Below are 17,266 nucleotides of genomic sequence, written 5' to 3'. Positions count from 1 at the left end.
ATGCACCGTATTTGAGGTGGAACTGTGCCTGGGCGGACGCCACCGTAGTGACGCCACCGTAACCGTTACCGCAGTAGGCGGTAGTAGCGAGGAAAGAATGACTGCGTGTCGCTGTTCAACCGTGCCGCACTGAAGTGAAATGCGATGTCTCCGTGTCGGGATATATGGCTATGTTGATTTAATGTAGGGCGATTGTTATTGTATTGTTTATCGTATCATTTTAATATTACTATTGTGTTCGGATGGCAGTAAGAAGTATAATATTGCTCTTCATTTACAGAAGATAGAAATATATTTTATTTTATTCATTTTAAACTGTATATAATTATCTTAAATATATTTACTTTATTTTTTAACCTGTGTTTTACTAAGTCTGTCGTCTTGAAAGAGCTACCCGTTACACAGAAGAATTCTATTCGTATCCTGTTCAGAACACAAAACCAACATGTCAATTCTGGAAGAGTTTCCCAGTTAGGAAATCGAAATGATACATAAATTTATTTTAAAATAAAATTGTAGCTTATTCCCAATTAAAATAATAAACCAGCATAAAGTCGAAGTGAAAATATAGCTCACAAAATAAAAATTATGTCATATTATAAAAGCGTCTGCCTGTTAAAATCCACTTGCACACCAATCCTTTTACGGCACAGATTAGGGCTAAGCGTTGTCAAATTTTAATTTCAAGTATTACCACTCCCTTATCATTTCCTTTTAGTCCCTTTGCAAACTTCCGCTGGCGGAGACCATAGCGGGGCCCAACCGTCCGGCATGTCGTTGGGTGTTTATCCGACCGGCGACCGAGGGTAGCTGAACAGTAAATTGGGAAGTAGACTTTTTTATCGCAGCGCGTCTTTTAATAGCCTGTCTCTTTTATATACCGAAGGTTTAAAAACTTTTTGTCTATACGCACATGATGTCAAATGGTCGCAAAAATTTATATTGTTTGTCTAGTAATTAACTCTTAGCTACTTACGTGTGTGGCATATTATGAACCCTCTGTATAAATCATAATTTTAATATGATGTTAACCTTTAGGGTATTGAACATACATAAAAACAATAGCTTATAGTTTGTATCACATGTTTATTACGAGTGAACTTGAACTATACTTGTTATGGTTCAGACAGGTATAAAAACACGCTGAGCAATCAGTATGGATATATAGATATACAAATAATTATTAGAAGTTAGTATGTAGTAAGGCGAGGCGGTATGAATCAATAATGTTATTGTTTAGATATTGGATACCAGTGAATAAAATATAATGTATAGTAAGACGTGTTTAGTCTTTTTAATTAATTAGAACCAGAAGGCAGTAACAACACACTATTTAATACATGGCTGATCCTGCAGACTAGAGGAGGTCTTCTGAAAGGAGCAGAGATGGCGGCACCAGCTTGGAAACGGAGACGGCGAAGATGGACCAGGACGAAGATGGACAGGAAACCCAGTGAAAAGACAAAGTGATAAAATGTAAGTAAGAATGTCTATCTTTATTAAAAATGCTTCCCTCGTTTTTATATTATTATTGAACATTAAATATTTATCTTTTCTGATTTTTGAATAATTTATGAAGTATCGATTTTTTTTTAAGAATATCTATGAATTTTGAAACATTAAGTGATTTTTTGAATTCAATATTTTTATCGAAGTTTATTATATATGCTATTCTTGAATTTTTATTGAATTTTGAATCTTTATTGAATTTATTTGAAAAATCTCTATCCGATTTCGATTTTTAGTACGGTTATTTTTAAATATTTTATGGAATATTGAATTTATTCCAAAAATTTCTATCGAATTTTGAGATATCAACCGATTTTGAATATTTTTATCTAACTTTTGCATATGCTATTATTAAATTTTTATTGAATTTTTGTCGAATATGTATACCATTATTGAATCTTTATTAGCCAGTTGTTTTATTATTGATATTTATTGAGTATATTTAGTACATTTTCATCGATTTTGTGTTAAATTTTGTGATATGAACCTGAATTAATAATTTTTTGTGTGATAAATGATATATAAATGATTTTTTTAATGAATAATGATTAGTGATGACATACGTTGATATAAGAGCTTAAGATAAACATTGCTATAAGCAAGAGATATGTTTTTAACGAACCGACCTGATGAGTCGAGATAAGGAATTTGAAGAAGAACTATATAGATAAGAAGAAGAACTAACAATATTATAAGCTAAATATTATGAGGCAACTAGAGACAATAAGAAACCCACTGCTCTTGTCAAATTAGGAAGGTACTAAGTGATTTATAGAAGCTTGAACGCTTATTAGAGACCCACTCTGTGTTTTGAAGGGTACCTATTTTATTCATGATTATTCGTGAATAAACAACGGCCTCAAAGCAAGGGATTGAGGTTGTGATATTTTTAGAAGAATTTGAACCGCATAAAATACCTATTTCGTGTTTTGAGTTAACTATACCACCTTAATGGTGCGTACAGATCAGGGCGAAAATTCGGGTTAATATTGGCGGACAACTAAGACATCCGAGTGAAACCTCTTTTATTAAGGTAAAACGAAGGTATCGGAGCTAGTATATGAAGTGATGATTATGATGTTATATGAAATGATATATGAGATAAATGATATGTGATTGTTATATGAAAGATGTATATGAAGATGAATTATGTACACTGTAAAAGTGTTATTATGTGGAGAAAATGAAGAAATATAGTTGTAGTACCAGACAAGAAGAAGAAGAGAAAAAAAGATAATTTTTTTATTAAAATATGTGGGAAAATGAAAGAAGACACATAAAAATTGCAAGAAAAGAAGCAAAATTAAGAATAATATCAAATAAGTAGCTAATCATTGAATTATGTCTAAGAATTAAAGCTGTAAATTTTTTTTTTCTCTAAATAGTGTAGGAAACAAAGGTTGAACCTTGCAAAATGGACACAAGTCCGGTTTTATTTTTTTTCTGGCATATCAAGGGGTGCTCATTATAAGACTAACTTTTTCTGAAAAAATTTCGCCCCGGAACCTCCCTTTTCACCCCTTTAAAGGGGGTAATTTGTGGTTTTTGCGGAACGTAGCCCTTCCTGTACCTTTTACAAAAAATTTCTTGTATAGAAATATGAAGAGGACTATATTTTCTACGATTTATTTCCGACAGCATCTCTCTATCATCCACCGTTTAGCAAGGGTGGCGCCCCAAAGTTGACAAGTTTTTAAAAAAGATGTTTTTAAAAAATATATATTTTTCCCTAACTGTAACGGAAATTAAAAAGAAATGCTGCGGAGATTATTCACAAATAGATTATTGATTTTTTGGTATAGGTTTCACTTAAGGGTAATTGCCCTTTTTTTAATTACAGAGTGTTATATTTTAAAAAACCTCTTTTTATACCATCCGAACCGTTTATGCTAGAGTAAAAAGACTTTCAGCGATTACCCATGTACTGGTGGTATTTACAAATTTGTATAATGCACCCCCATTTTTCCCCGAAACCACCCCAAAAAAAAGAAGAATTAATAAATAAATTGATTTTCTTGGAATCTTTCACACACAATGCCCTTTATTAATATGCTTCATACATCATTTTGTAGACGTTATTATTACCCATGCATGGACACCAAAATCAATTTCCTAGTGCAACCACTGAAGCAAAAAAAAATAAATAAAATGGGGGGTTGAAATTTTTTTTTTGTTTTTTGCTTTTTGATCCATATGGGCATATGCTTCATCAATAGTGCTTTTCAAAAATATATATGGTTATTGCAACATCTCTGCGAAAACCACCCCTATCCTTGAAAATATACTGCAGAAACTACCCCTATCCCTTGGCGAGCATGTTTTTACGATTTTCTCATTACCTATGTATTATTTTTAAACAAAACTTATACAAGGTTAAAGACCACTATTTACTCTAAAAATTATGTCCTATTCATTTTTTCGTATAAGCAACCGTTACGGCACAGTGGCGCCGTAAACCTCATATATGCTTTGGCGGGCTCCAGTTTTTGTTTTTTTTTTTCGTCATCTGTTCGTTTTATTGATAAAGTACTTATGCAGAATAAAACAACACAGTGTAACCTACAAATTATGACTTATGCACATTTTACATTCTTTGCTCCCCAAAGCCACAGTGGTGGCCCAAAATAAATTTTTGCATATTTTCGCCACCTACATGCATTTTATTGCATTAATGCTACCTTAACAGCACAATATTTACCCTTAGGTGGTCGCTACGCAGTGGCGGATCCAGGGAGGGGTGATGGGGGTGATCACCTCCCCCCCTCTCAAACCAAGTGATATTATATTCAAAGATTATAAAAATATTCATTTATTTTTATAGAAATTTAACCAATTGGCACCCCCCTCTTAACGATGCTGGATCCGCCACTGTCGCTAAAGCATAAAAAGTCATTCTTATAAAAATAATATTAATATAATATAAGTATTTCTATAAAAATAAATGAATATTTTTATAATCTTCAAATATAATATCACTTGGTTTGAGAGGGGTGGGGGTGATCGCCTCCATCACCCCTCCCTGGATCCGCCACTGCTTAGCGACCATTTAGGGGTGAATATTGTGCTATTAAGGTAGCATTAACGCAATAAAATGCGTGTAGGTGGCGAAAATATGAAAAAATTTATTTTAGGCCACCACTGTAGCTTTGGGGAGCAAAGAATGTAAAATGTGCATAGGTCATGATTTGTAGGTTACACTGTGTTGTTTTATTTTACATAAGTACTTTATCAATAAAACAAACAGATGACGAAAAAATAAACAAAAACTGGAGCCCGTCAAAGCATATATGAGGTTTACGGCGCCACTGTGCCGTAACGGTTGCTTAAACGAAAAAAATGAATAGGACCTAATTTTTAGAGTAAATAGTGGTCTTTAACCTTGTATAAGTTGTGTTTAAAAAAATAAATAGGTAATGAGAAAATCGTAAAAACATGCTGGATAAGGTATAGGGGTAGTTTCTGCAGTATATTTTCAAGGATAGGGGTAGTTTGCGCAGGGATGTTGCAATAACCATATATATTTTTGAAAAGCACTATTGATGAAGCATATGCCCATATGGATCAAAAAGCAAAAAACAAAAAAAAATTTTCAACCCCCCATTTTATTTATTGTTTTTGGCTACAGGGGTTGCACTAGGAAATCGCTTTTAGTGTCCATGCATGGGTAATAATAACTTGCACAAAATGATATATGAAGCATATTAATGAAGGGCATTGTGTGTGAAGGATTCCAAGAAAATCACTTTATTTATTAATTCTTCTTTTTTTTTGGGTGGTTCCGGGGAAAAAATGGGGGTGCATTATACAAATTTGTAAATAACACCAGTACATGGGTAATCGCTGAAAGTCTTTTTACTCTAGCATAAACGGTTCAGATGGTATAAAAAGGGGTTTTTTAAAATGTAACACCCTGTAATTAAAAAAAGGGCAATTACCCTTAAGTGAAACCTATACCAAAAAAGCAATAATCTATTTGTGAATAATCTCCGCAGCATTTCTTTTTAATTTCCGTTATAGTTAGGGAAAAATATATTTTTTTTAAAAACATCTTTTTTAAAAACTTGTCAACTTTGGGGCGCCACCCTTGCTAAACGGTGGATGATAGAGAGATGCTGTCGGAAATAAATCGTAGAAAATATAGTCCTCTTCATATTTCTATACAAGAAATTTTTTGTAAAAGGTACAGGAAGGGCTACGTTCTGCAAAAACCATAAATTACCCCCTTTAAAGGGGTGAAAAGGGGGGTTCCGGGGCGAAATTTTTTCAGAAAAAGTTAGTCTTATAATGAGCACCCCTTGATATGCCAGAAAAAAAATAAAACCGGACTTGTGTCCATTTTGCAAGGTTCAACCTCTGTTTCCTACACTAAAAGTAATGTTAATTATAAATAACTTATTTTTAAATGTAGATAATGAATTCAGGTTAAATTTTCGCGGAAAATGGAAGTATTTGAATTAAGGATAGACAATATCTTACAATAGTGTTAGTAGAAGCAAAGGGACACAAAAAGTGAAGTTCTTAGAGAGATTAAATCTTTATTATAGGTACAAGAGAGTTATTAGAAGTTTTTTAGAGACACATTAGAAGTTTTTTAGAGAGATTACATTTTTATTATAGGTACAATATTTTAAAGTTAGTAAGGCGTATATAAAGAAATCAAAAGAAGACTGAAATAGGAATTATTAATAGAGTAAAGGATACATTTTTTACTTATTCGAGTAATATTAGCTTAGCTTAGGACTTTTAGTTAGATACGAGATTTTTAGTTAGGTAGATTAGATTATTCCCCTGCTTATAGGAGATGCATATAGGCACTAAAAGACTATATTAAAAATCCCGATAGGTTTAGTCACTGTTTTTATGTGGACACTGTTTTGTGAATGGAGAAAAGACTAAAAAGCAAGACGGAACAGAAAGTGAATTAGTGATAATAATAAACAATTTTTAGGATAAAAAAAAACTCTGAACCGTACCATGTTACAGTTAGTTAGGATAGTTAAGAAATATAATTTTTGAAAATAGTATTAGGTAACCATAAACATTTTGTAAAAGGGAAAGAGGAATATACCGTCAGATATTCTTCTTCTCTTCTTAGGACTTTCTTTTTTAAAAACGGCGGAGATGTGGTATATTATGAACCCTCTGTATAAATCATAATTTAAGTATGATGTTATTAACCTTTAGGGTATTGAACATACATAAAAACAATAGCTTATAGTTTGTATCACATGTTTATTACGAGTGAACTTGAACTATATTTGTTATGGTTCAGATAGGTATAAAAACACGCTGAGCAATCAGTATGGATATATAGATATACAAATAATTATTAGAAGTTAGTATGTAGTAAGGCGAGGCGCTATGAATCATTAATGTTATTGTTTAGATATTGGATACCAGTGAATAAAATATAATGTATAGTAAGACGTGTTTAGTCTTTTTAATTAATTAGAACCAGAAGGCAGTAACAACACACTATTTAATACACGTGGATGTTTCAGAATGGAGACAGTGACATGCGGTATGTCATACCGGTGCTTATTCTCGTTTGTTTTCAATATGAATTGGTCTTATATTACTGTATTTATTTTTTACATCAACTACGGAAAGATTCTTCACACTGCTGTAGAATAACATACTGCTTCAAATAAAATAAACTTTATTTTTTTTATTATAACGCATGCATGATATTAAAAAAATTGTGGAGGTTCTTAGAAAATCCTTTAGAAATGAATTACAAAAAAACTAGCATTGGTAACTAAAAAATAGTAAAATAACGTTGAAAGCACTTGAACAGTAGAACAACTGGATGAAATTGCTACCATACTAATAACGAAAGAATACTAAATGGACTGCTTTTAACCATAGAAACTTAAACACTGAAATGTGGTACGTAATACCGCAAGAAAACTTTACGTCAACGTAGCTCAAAGACTAAACCATACTAAAACTGCGGAAGTTGGAAGCAGGTACAATAACACACTACTTGAAGGTACACAGATGGTTTTCTAGGAATATTTTATAAAACAAATTTTACAACAAAATATAGAATACACAACTAAATGAACAAAAAAACGTGTGATATAACAAGATCTTTAGAAATTCCAAAATTTGTAAACATCATAAATCTACATATTATATAAATAATATACCCAAACGCCTCGGTGTAGAAAATAAATTTTAAAACTGATTTAGGTACAAAAAGATAGATGGAACAAAGACCAGAATTCAGCATTGATGAAGACAGACAAAAAAAAAACGATCACACAGGAAATAAAAAATAGTCATAACAAAGAGATGAAACAAGAAATAAATTCCATGAAGAAAAATAGGGCTGGAGGACCAGAAGGAATTGTAGTGGAGCTAATCAAATATTGAAACAGAGAAATGAATAAGAATGATATGCCAAATCATGCAAAGAGCAATAATTGCAGAGGACTTTCCTAAAAATGGCAGAAAGCCTATATAACATCGATAAATAAGAAAGGAAATAGAAAATAATGCGAAAAGTACATAGGAATAAGCGTCATCGCTACAATGGGAAGACAGTATGGCAGGATCATCAGGAACAAAATAGAGAAAAATGTAGAAGGTAAAATCGATGAAGAGCAAGCAGGATTCACAAGAAAATAATGTCTAGATCATATCTACATAAACAATACAACAAACAATAGGGAAGAAAAGAGCTAAGAAAAGATATGTAAACATGGCGTTTGTAGATTTTAGGAATGTAAATCTATGACACAAATAGGGCCACCAGCTAACCTGACATAAGCCAATCAAGAATATATACAAAGGAAATGAAGTATATATAAAAAAAGATAGTTACCAAGTTCAAAATAACAAAAGGACTACTACAGGGATGCTCAACATCACCAACTCATTTAAAATATTTTTAGGATAAGCACTAAGAGCTTGAAAGTCAAATGGGAGGGGTATGGAAATACCGATAAGTGGCGATTACCCCTGCACATTGTATTTCGCAGGTAGTGATGGTTCAAGATGAGGAAGATATCAGTTACATGGTAAAAAAGCTAAAAGATTAATACAGAAAGGTGGGTCTGAAAATAAATATGAAGAAAACGAAATTCTTAGCAATATCAGAAGAATATGTCAAAAATTTGGAAATAGAAGAACACGAAGAAATAAAAAGAACGAAGAAATTTAAACATTTGGATTTAATCATGTCAAAAATTGCAACAACAGAAGAAAAAATAAGAAAAATAGATTAAGACAAACCAGATAGATGTGACAACTGCATATTTTATTTTGGAATAAAAACATCAAAGGAAAAACAAAAAAAAATATAAGCAATAGTACGAAGTATGATGGCATAATGCAGCAGAAATTTGGATCATAACCAAAAAAAAACAAAGGAATACTGGAGATGCTGTGGCCTGATCAGAAGAGACAGGACATCAAACGAAGAGATAAGGAGAAGAATGAAAGTGGAAAAATGCCTTGCAGTACATAGATAAAAGAAGACTAAAAAATGGCACAGTCACGTACGTAGAGCAGAAAATACATGGATAAACATGGTTGCAAAATAGAGCCCAAGAAGATCATGGAAAAATGAAGTCGACGAAGCCATGTCAAAGAAAGGACTGGAAGACGGAAAGTGGGAAGATCGTGAAAAATGTATGTCCTGGCTGACGTAAGGGAAACTGCACTAGCTGTAGACATCCCTTTCTCGTATATACATTACATGAATTAATGATCCACGTAGTTTAGTAGTTTTATAATATATCTATATAGATTTTGTATACACTGTAGAAATTATTTGTTGTGTTTTCCACTTGTATGAGCGCCATGCAGTTTCTCGGTTAATTGGCTTCATTCACGAGACTCAAAATAAATTGTTATTCTATGTACTATCTATAAATAATCCTTTACTAACTGAAATAATAAACGAGAAATCGATAAACTGTTATCCACCAATAACGATGTTATTCCAAGTAACGTGCACCTTTTACAATCGTTAGAGCTCTAGGTATATGCGAAAAGTCTTTAAATTGATATAAAAATGATATCGACAGGTTTTACGATTTCATTCATGTCAATAAGTTATAATATAATGTAAATATAAATTTTTTATAATTGATGGATTTGATCGTTACTTGATGGAAGTTCATTTTATCTAACAATAAAACACTGAAAACGTTTGTTTTCTATACTTCCACAAAATTGATTATACCTATGTGACTACAGCTGTTTCGGCAGAGTGCCTTTCTCAAGTGATTTAGTTTACTATGTGATTGTATTTTAAAGTCTTTAACTGAAGAAGTTGAGGAGTGGGAAGCTGTTTGTCTCGAGTTGGTCATTCAGAATTATATCTGCATTTTTCAATTTATTAATTTCCATAGATTCTAATAAATATAGCTTAAGGCCTTTATTTTGAACATGAAGAATTTGAAACTGTTCATTAAGAGAATGATTATTGTCTAGAAGGTGAAGTGCGTATGTAGAATCTGTTTTTCTGTTGTTGAAAACCCTTTTGTGTTCTGCTATCCGTTTGTCAAAAATTCTGCTAGTTTGACGTTTGACCGATGTAAGTTTTCGGACAGTCACCACAAGTTAGTTTGTAAACAGTACTCTGTAGTTGCTTTCTCTTTCGGCTCTTATTTTTTCTAATATATTTGCTTAAGTTGTTGTTAGTTCTGAAAGCTGGTGTTATTGCTTTCTTTTTTATGTATCTGGCTATTTTTGTTGTTATCTTGCCTGTATATGTGATAGAGCAGAAAGTACTGGGTTCTTTCTGTGGTGGTGGATAGAATAATTTCATGACTTTCTTATAGAGTTTTGGTTTAAAATTTTGTTAATTGTTTGTTCGTTATAGCCATTGTTTACTGCTATTTGCTTAATGATGTTCAATTCTATCTCGAAGATATTTTTTGACATAGGAATTTCTGTCAGTCTATGTATCATGCCATGCTAGGCTGCTAATTTGTGTCGTGTAGTAGGGGATGATGAATTGTGTATAGTTGTATCAGTATGGGTAGGTTTATGATATATGGAGAACTCATGTTTGTTGTGTAGTCTGGTAATTTTTACATCTAGAAAGTTTATGGACTTATTCCGTTCTGTTTCTATTGTAAACTCAATATTACTATGAAGTAAATTAATGTATGCTAGAAATTGGTCAAGTTGTCTGTTAGTTCCTGTAAAGCATACTAGTATATCATCCACGTATCTATACCAATATAAGAACTGTTTAAATACGGGATGTTTAGAAATTGTTGTTTCAAGCTGGTTCATAAATATATCTGCAATGGGATTAGAGGATTACCCATAATAAGTCCTGCACTGTTGTTTGTGTATATTGATTATTAAATTCAAAATAGTCTTGATTTATGCAACTTTCAAGAAGGCGTAAAATTTCAGATGCTAGGGGAAAAAACTGCGGGATTGTACCACTAATTTCCTCCTAGAGCATCAAACTCTCGTGATGACCTGTCGAATTTGAGTAAAGTATTGTACGTACTTACAGTTTACAGGATTTTGCGGTGTGTAGGCGACTGGTTCTGTTTTCTTTTCTTGTGAAGGTGAAATTATACACTGCACTGAATTTTATTTGATGTACTAATTTATTTGTAAACATGGAAATTATGAAAAAACACAACTTGATAAAACTACTTTGCTCTTGTAATATTTTAAATGAGAGAGAATGAAAAATTTACTATTAGATGAGAAATTAACTTACAAACGGTGAAAATCGCTGAGAGTGAGAGAGTTGCGTGGCGTTACTTGCTTCCAACTTTTTGGAGAGGGCGGAAGTGGAAGTGATTTTTCAGAAGTCAGTGGAAATGCGATTTTTTGAGGGACCGGAAATTTTGGAAGTGGCCTTTGACAATATAAATATTAAGACATTTATAATTCTATGGTTGGTTTTCCAACAGATGCAATGATTGGATTTGAACTATTATGGTCTAAAAGATTAAAAACAATAAGAGCCGAAAGAGAAAGCAACTACAGAGTACTGTTTACAGAATAACTTGTGGTGATTGTCCGAAAACTTACATCGGTCAAACTGGCAGAATCTTTGACAAACGGATAGCAGAACACAAAAGGGTTTTCAACAACAGAAAAACAGATTCTACATACGCACTTCACCTTCTAGACCATAATCATTCTTTTAATGAACAGCTCCAAATTCTTGATATTCAAAATAAAGGCCTTAAGCTATTTTTATTAGAATCTATGGAAATTAATAAATTGAAAAATACAGATATAATTCTGAATGACCAACTCAAGACCAACAGCTCCCCACTCCTCAACCTGTTCAGTTAAAAACTTTAAAATACAAACACATAGGGCGCTAAACTAAATCACTTGAGAAAGGCACTCTGCCGAAACATATGCCGAAATGCATAATTTCATAGACTGCATAAAATGCATCCATAAGTACATAAACATATCAAAATCAGTATATTAATAGCCAGATTTTATTACTCGGGAGATTTAGCGATCGCTGAACATGAATATGTATTAGTAAGACATGAAAAATTAGTCCAAATTCTAAAGACAAAAAACATAGACAAAAGGGACTTACGAATAATAACAAACCTTTACTGGAATCAAAGAGCACAAATTGTAATAGATAACGAACCCAGTCCAGAAATTGAAATCAGGAGAGGAGTTCGGCAGGGATGTATTATGTCTCCATTACTCTTTAATACATATAGTGAAGCCATTTTTGAAGAAGCATTGCTATCTCAAAGTGAAGGAATAATAATTAACGGAAGATCTATTAACAACATAAGATATGTAGATGACACTGTGATTATAGCAAGCTCTGCTGAACAACTCCAACTACTACTGAACAAAACAAACAATTTCTGTAAAGAATATGGACTAAAAATGAATATAAAAAAGACCAAATACATGATAATAACTAAGAAAACAAACATACAAACAAGCATACATTTGGGAAATATACCGATAGAAAGGGTTGATAAATACAAATACCTAGGAACCTGGATTTCAAAGAAAAATGATCAAACAACAGAAATAAGGACCAGGATAGAAATAGCAAGAAATGCGTTTGTAAAAATGAAAACAGTTCTCTGCAACAAAGACCTTAGCTTAGAACTGAGAGCAAGAGCTCTGAGATGCTACGTGTTCTCGATACTACAATATGGACTTGAAAGCTGGACATTAAAGCAAGAACACATAAATAAGCTACAGTCATTTGAAATGTGGTGTTACAGAAGAATGCTTAGAATAGCATGGACACAGAGGAAAACGAACACGGAAGTACTGCGAGAAATGGGTAAAGAATGCGAAATAATAAACACAATAAAAATAAGAAAGTTACAATATCTGGGACACGTAATGAGGGGACCGCGATATGAAATGCTAAGACTGATAATACAGGGAAAGATAAGAGGCGGAAGGAGTATAGGAAGAAAGCGAGTGTCATGGTTAAAGAATTTAAGGGACTGGTTTAGATGCAGTTCTATAGAACTATTTAGAGCAGCGGTGGATAGAGTAAAGATAGTGATGATGATATCCAACCTCCGATTAGGAGACGGCACTTGAAGAAGAAGAAGAAGAACATGAATATAACATCAGAAGTAACCCAGGAGCATCTGGTACCCAGGGTTAGTGCTAAGGCATGTCATCTGGAGTTTGGAGGGTTTTCGGTACAAAATTGATGCAAACAGATTACTAGGGTATTTTTTGGAATTGGTGAACGCTAATAAGACACCAGCATTGAGCTTCGGAACACTTTGTGCCTAGAGGGACTAGTAGGTATGCATGTAATTTTAGTAATTTCGAGGCTTTAGAGTACTAAATATATGACAACAAAATACTCGGGAGTTTTGGGGTTACTGAACACTAATATGACGTAGGTAAAGGCACTTGGAGTATCTGGTATCTGAAGTAGGACGTACATTGCAGTCACTCTGAGCACTAGGTGCTCCGAGGGTCAGTTCTGATGTCATATTCATATTCAGCAACCTCCGAATAACCCGTTTGTATAAGAGAGATATTGTCCAGAAATTATCAATTATCAATAAATTTTTATTCATTTATAGAGTGTGTTGGCAACATTTAATCAGCATATTGTAACATATCTCTTATATTTCTGGGTTTCAGGACGTAAATCATTGTTAAAGATCTAAAAATTTATAAATTTCTCCTTTTGTTTACTAAAAGTTAAGTGGCGCCCTTTTCCTCTTTTTCTTTTTATTAGTGGTAATCTTTTCTATCTATCTACCTATTCTATTTTATCTTATCTCTGGTAATTTGTTGTTGAACCAAATACCAATTTTAGCAGCTAGTTTAGAATACACGACTCGTTCTCCACCAACCATCTAGCTACCGTTCGAATTATATCAATTGGTAATCTTTCTAGCTACACCAAAATAAAAAATGGGTTACATATTGGTACAAGCTTATTAGACCAGCTGTAAAATAAATAAACAAACTAAGTACTTAAAAAGCCACAAATAGGGAACTTACACAAAATTTTAAATTCGAAAAAATTGCCATAAATCACAACAGAACATAATTTAAAACATATATCAAAAAAAAAGTTTTTTGTCTTTTCTTTGGCTCCTAAAGATGATTAATGATGTTAGGACGTCATGATGTCATATAATTATAGTAGGCGCTGTTTCACATTATAAGAATTTAAACGTGCGAGGGTTAAAACATTTCAATGGTGGCTCATGTAATCATATGGAGCCTTTTTCACTAGAGGGTGGTTGGAACGTTCGGTAAAGTCGCCGTGTTTATGCCGTCCCTCGCTTACAACAACAGACAGCAGCCTTTACGTACCCAGTAATATAGCGGACTTAATGCATCCTTTCATATGATACTGTGGTTCAGTCGCACGAAGGTAGTTTCTTTGGCTATTTGGTACATTATTTTCATTTACACTTTGTGGCTGTTTGAAGTAGGTGCATAATATATTTTATATTATGATGTCTCAGATTGATAGTGAAATATTAATAACATTAATTGAAGCGAGACCTGTTCTTTGGGACAAAACAATAGAAATATATAAAGATAGAACCTTGACGAGAAATGCTTGGAATGGTGTATTCCGTGCACTTAACAGTGAATTTGACGAATTAGGTGAAAAAGAAAAAACACATTTGGTAAGTATAGCAAAATTATTTATATGTTACTGAAAACAACAATAATTTAAACTGCATAAGTATATTATAATAAACTTTATTTTACATAGTTGCAATTAACGTTGAGTATAGAGGGTGTTCCATCAATATGTGCGAATATAAAAATATATAAATCGTATCTTTTTGCGTTAATAGGATGGACTCAATGAATTCGGTTCCTCTTATTTCTCTTTCTTCGACGATAAAGTAACCACAACGCTATAATTTGATTTCGCTCCATATAATAGAGAGATATCGAAACCCTATTTAACATCGTCTTCTAATAAAAGATCCTTTATTTTGACATATACGCAAGCGCATTATCGCGTCCTATATTTTTGTCCTTTAATAAAATACAGGCCGCCCGTGTAAAATAGAGGACAAAAATCTTTTAATAAAGGATCCTTTATTTTGACGTAACGTGTCAAAAAGTGACAAATTTGTCAAATTATGCGAAGAAACAAGAAAAGAAACTTCACTTATATTTATGTTTTTATCAACAAATAGAATTTTATAAGTTATTTTTATATTTACAAAAATATTTAATGTGTCATTTGTCAAAATAAGAGATTCCTTAAAACTGAGTTTCCGCTAACTCTCATTGACATATCCTGTATTTGTCCTTTATTAAAAGATCCTGTAATAAAGGAACTTTTAACTTAGGGTTTCGATATCTCTCTAATTTAACAATACCTTTTATTCTACGAAATTATATATAGTTTATAGAGTAAACGATTCGGTGAAGACTGGAAGGGGGCGGCGGTCACGTCTCGTGTGAAATTATCTAAAAACAACATTTAAAACGAGGGGAACAACATTTAAAAATGAGTGGATCACAGAGGGTCTTTTAAATTCTATACATGAAAAACATAGATTGTAATGTTGTTCTGAAGCTGTTTCTTTGTGAAATTTTTATAAAAAACTATTCTAAATGGGAAATAAGCCACAATTTAACTAAAAAAATAAGTTTATTAACGTCTCGAGCCCAAATCGGATGTCGAAACGTTAATAAAATCATTTTCTTAGTTCAATTGTGGCTTATTTCAAGATCCCACAAATAACTTAGTCGAACAACGATTATAAAAACAAATCAAGACTTTTAATTAAAAACATAAAAAAATAACTGACAAAATAGAAATTGCAAATGAATTAAATACGCATTACAGTAAATTAGGACAAAAGTATGGACAAAAAAATACCCATTTGTAATGATACATCGTAATGATATATATCAGACATTGTATCATGTATCTACCTCAGCCACAAAGTGTAAATAAAAATAATATACCAAACAACACAACAAAATATCTTCGTGCGACTCAAAATTCTTATTGTGTGAAAAGAATAGGTGCGTCAAAACTACCGCACGAGAAAACCCTCGCACGTTCAAAATTCTTATAATGTAAAACAGTCTTATCCCAGATAGCACAAGTACGTTTTATGGACATCGAATGTCCATAAAAAAGACATATGTGTACACTGGAACGTCCAATGGACGTCTCGATAAGGTACAATGGACGTCCAACGAACGTCCATAGTTCACCAAATTGGATGTCCATAGAACGCCCGCAACAAACATTAAGTGTACGTTGTTGGAGCTTTCAGTGTACACCTTATGTATATTCAATGTACATCTTATGGACATTTGAAGCGCACTTTTCACAAAGCAATCTAGTATCCATAACTTTGTGAATACTTACATAGCAAAAAGCATTTATATCATAGGAAGTAATTCCTATAATACTAAAACTTGTATTACAGAAATGATGTGACGTCATAAGTCTTCGCGCGCTTTTTGGGTGGCTTGAAATGGTTTAAATACACAGAAAGTTTTAAATTTGTACTTCTGATTTATGAGTTTTTGAGGCGTGAAATTTTGGAAATCTCATTTTTAAACAGAAGTGAACATTATTATGTAACAAAAAATGTGTAAGTTCCCTATTACAAATATTTCTGTAATATTACAAAATATTTAATTAATAAATATAACAGTTTTGCTTACATTGCACTGCTGGCTCTCCGATGAAACAACTTGAAAGCGCTGACATCTCTCGGTGGTTTACTCCTGAAGCTAGTAACGCAAACACTTTTCGACCGATCCCTGTCTCTGGATGCTTCTTCGTCTTCCACTACTACCGTCCTTTCACCTCTCAACCTTTGCATCAACCGCATGTCTAAACACAACATCACTCGAAACGTTACTGATGTTTATGACGCGTGTTGGCCATTTTCCAAATGTGTTTGGGTGACAAATGGTCCGATTGTGAAACGAAGGGAGTAGAAATTAGATACGTTTTTCATTGGCGAACAACGGTTACAATTTTTCTCTTCCAGATAGAAACGGTGTCACTTTAATATTTTATATACTCTATAAAAATTTTAGTATTGTTAATAAGGGAATGCCAGACCAAAACATAATATTGTGTCATTTCTGGCTATCGCTTCTATTAACACAATACTTTTGTTAAATTCTTTATTTTTAGGTATAATTACGTTCTATTGACTGCGTCAATTGAGTATTTAAAGAATAGTATAAAAACAAATATTTATGAATAATCATTAATAAATTTTAAAAATATATAAAAATTATTATAGCATTATATTTACAGTAAAATTTACAAAATACGAAAGAT

At 32.6% G+C, this 17,266-nt stretch overlaps 1 protein-coding gene across 1 annotated transcript in view; it reads right to left on the bottom strand.

Annotated features, from left to right (window-relative positions):
* Positions 1-16,995, bottom strand: part of LOC114331968 (GTPase-activating Rap/Ran-GAP domain-like protein 3) — a 301,406-nt gene extending 284,411 nt beyond the window's left edge. The window contains exon 1 of the mRNA XM_050650939.1: positions 16,636-16,995. Within this exon, the coding sequence (XP_050506896.1) occupies positions 16,636-16,820 (185 nt within the window). The 5' untranslated portion in view covers positions 16,821-16,995. The remainder of the gene's footprint in view (positions 1-16,635) is intronic.
* Positions 16,996-17,266: the final 271 nt, after the last annotated feature.

The sequence above is a fragment of the Diabrotica virgifera genome, chromosome 5, assembly GCF_917563875.1.
Source record: "Diabrotica virgifera virgifera chromosome 5, PGI_DIABVI_V3a".
NCBI classification, from domain to species: Eukaryota; Metazoa; Arthropoda; class Insecta; order Coleoptera; family Chrysomelidae; genus Diabrotica; species Diabrotica virgifera.
This window is presented reverse-complemented; position numbering and strand designations above follow the sequence as displayed.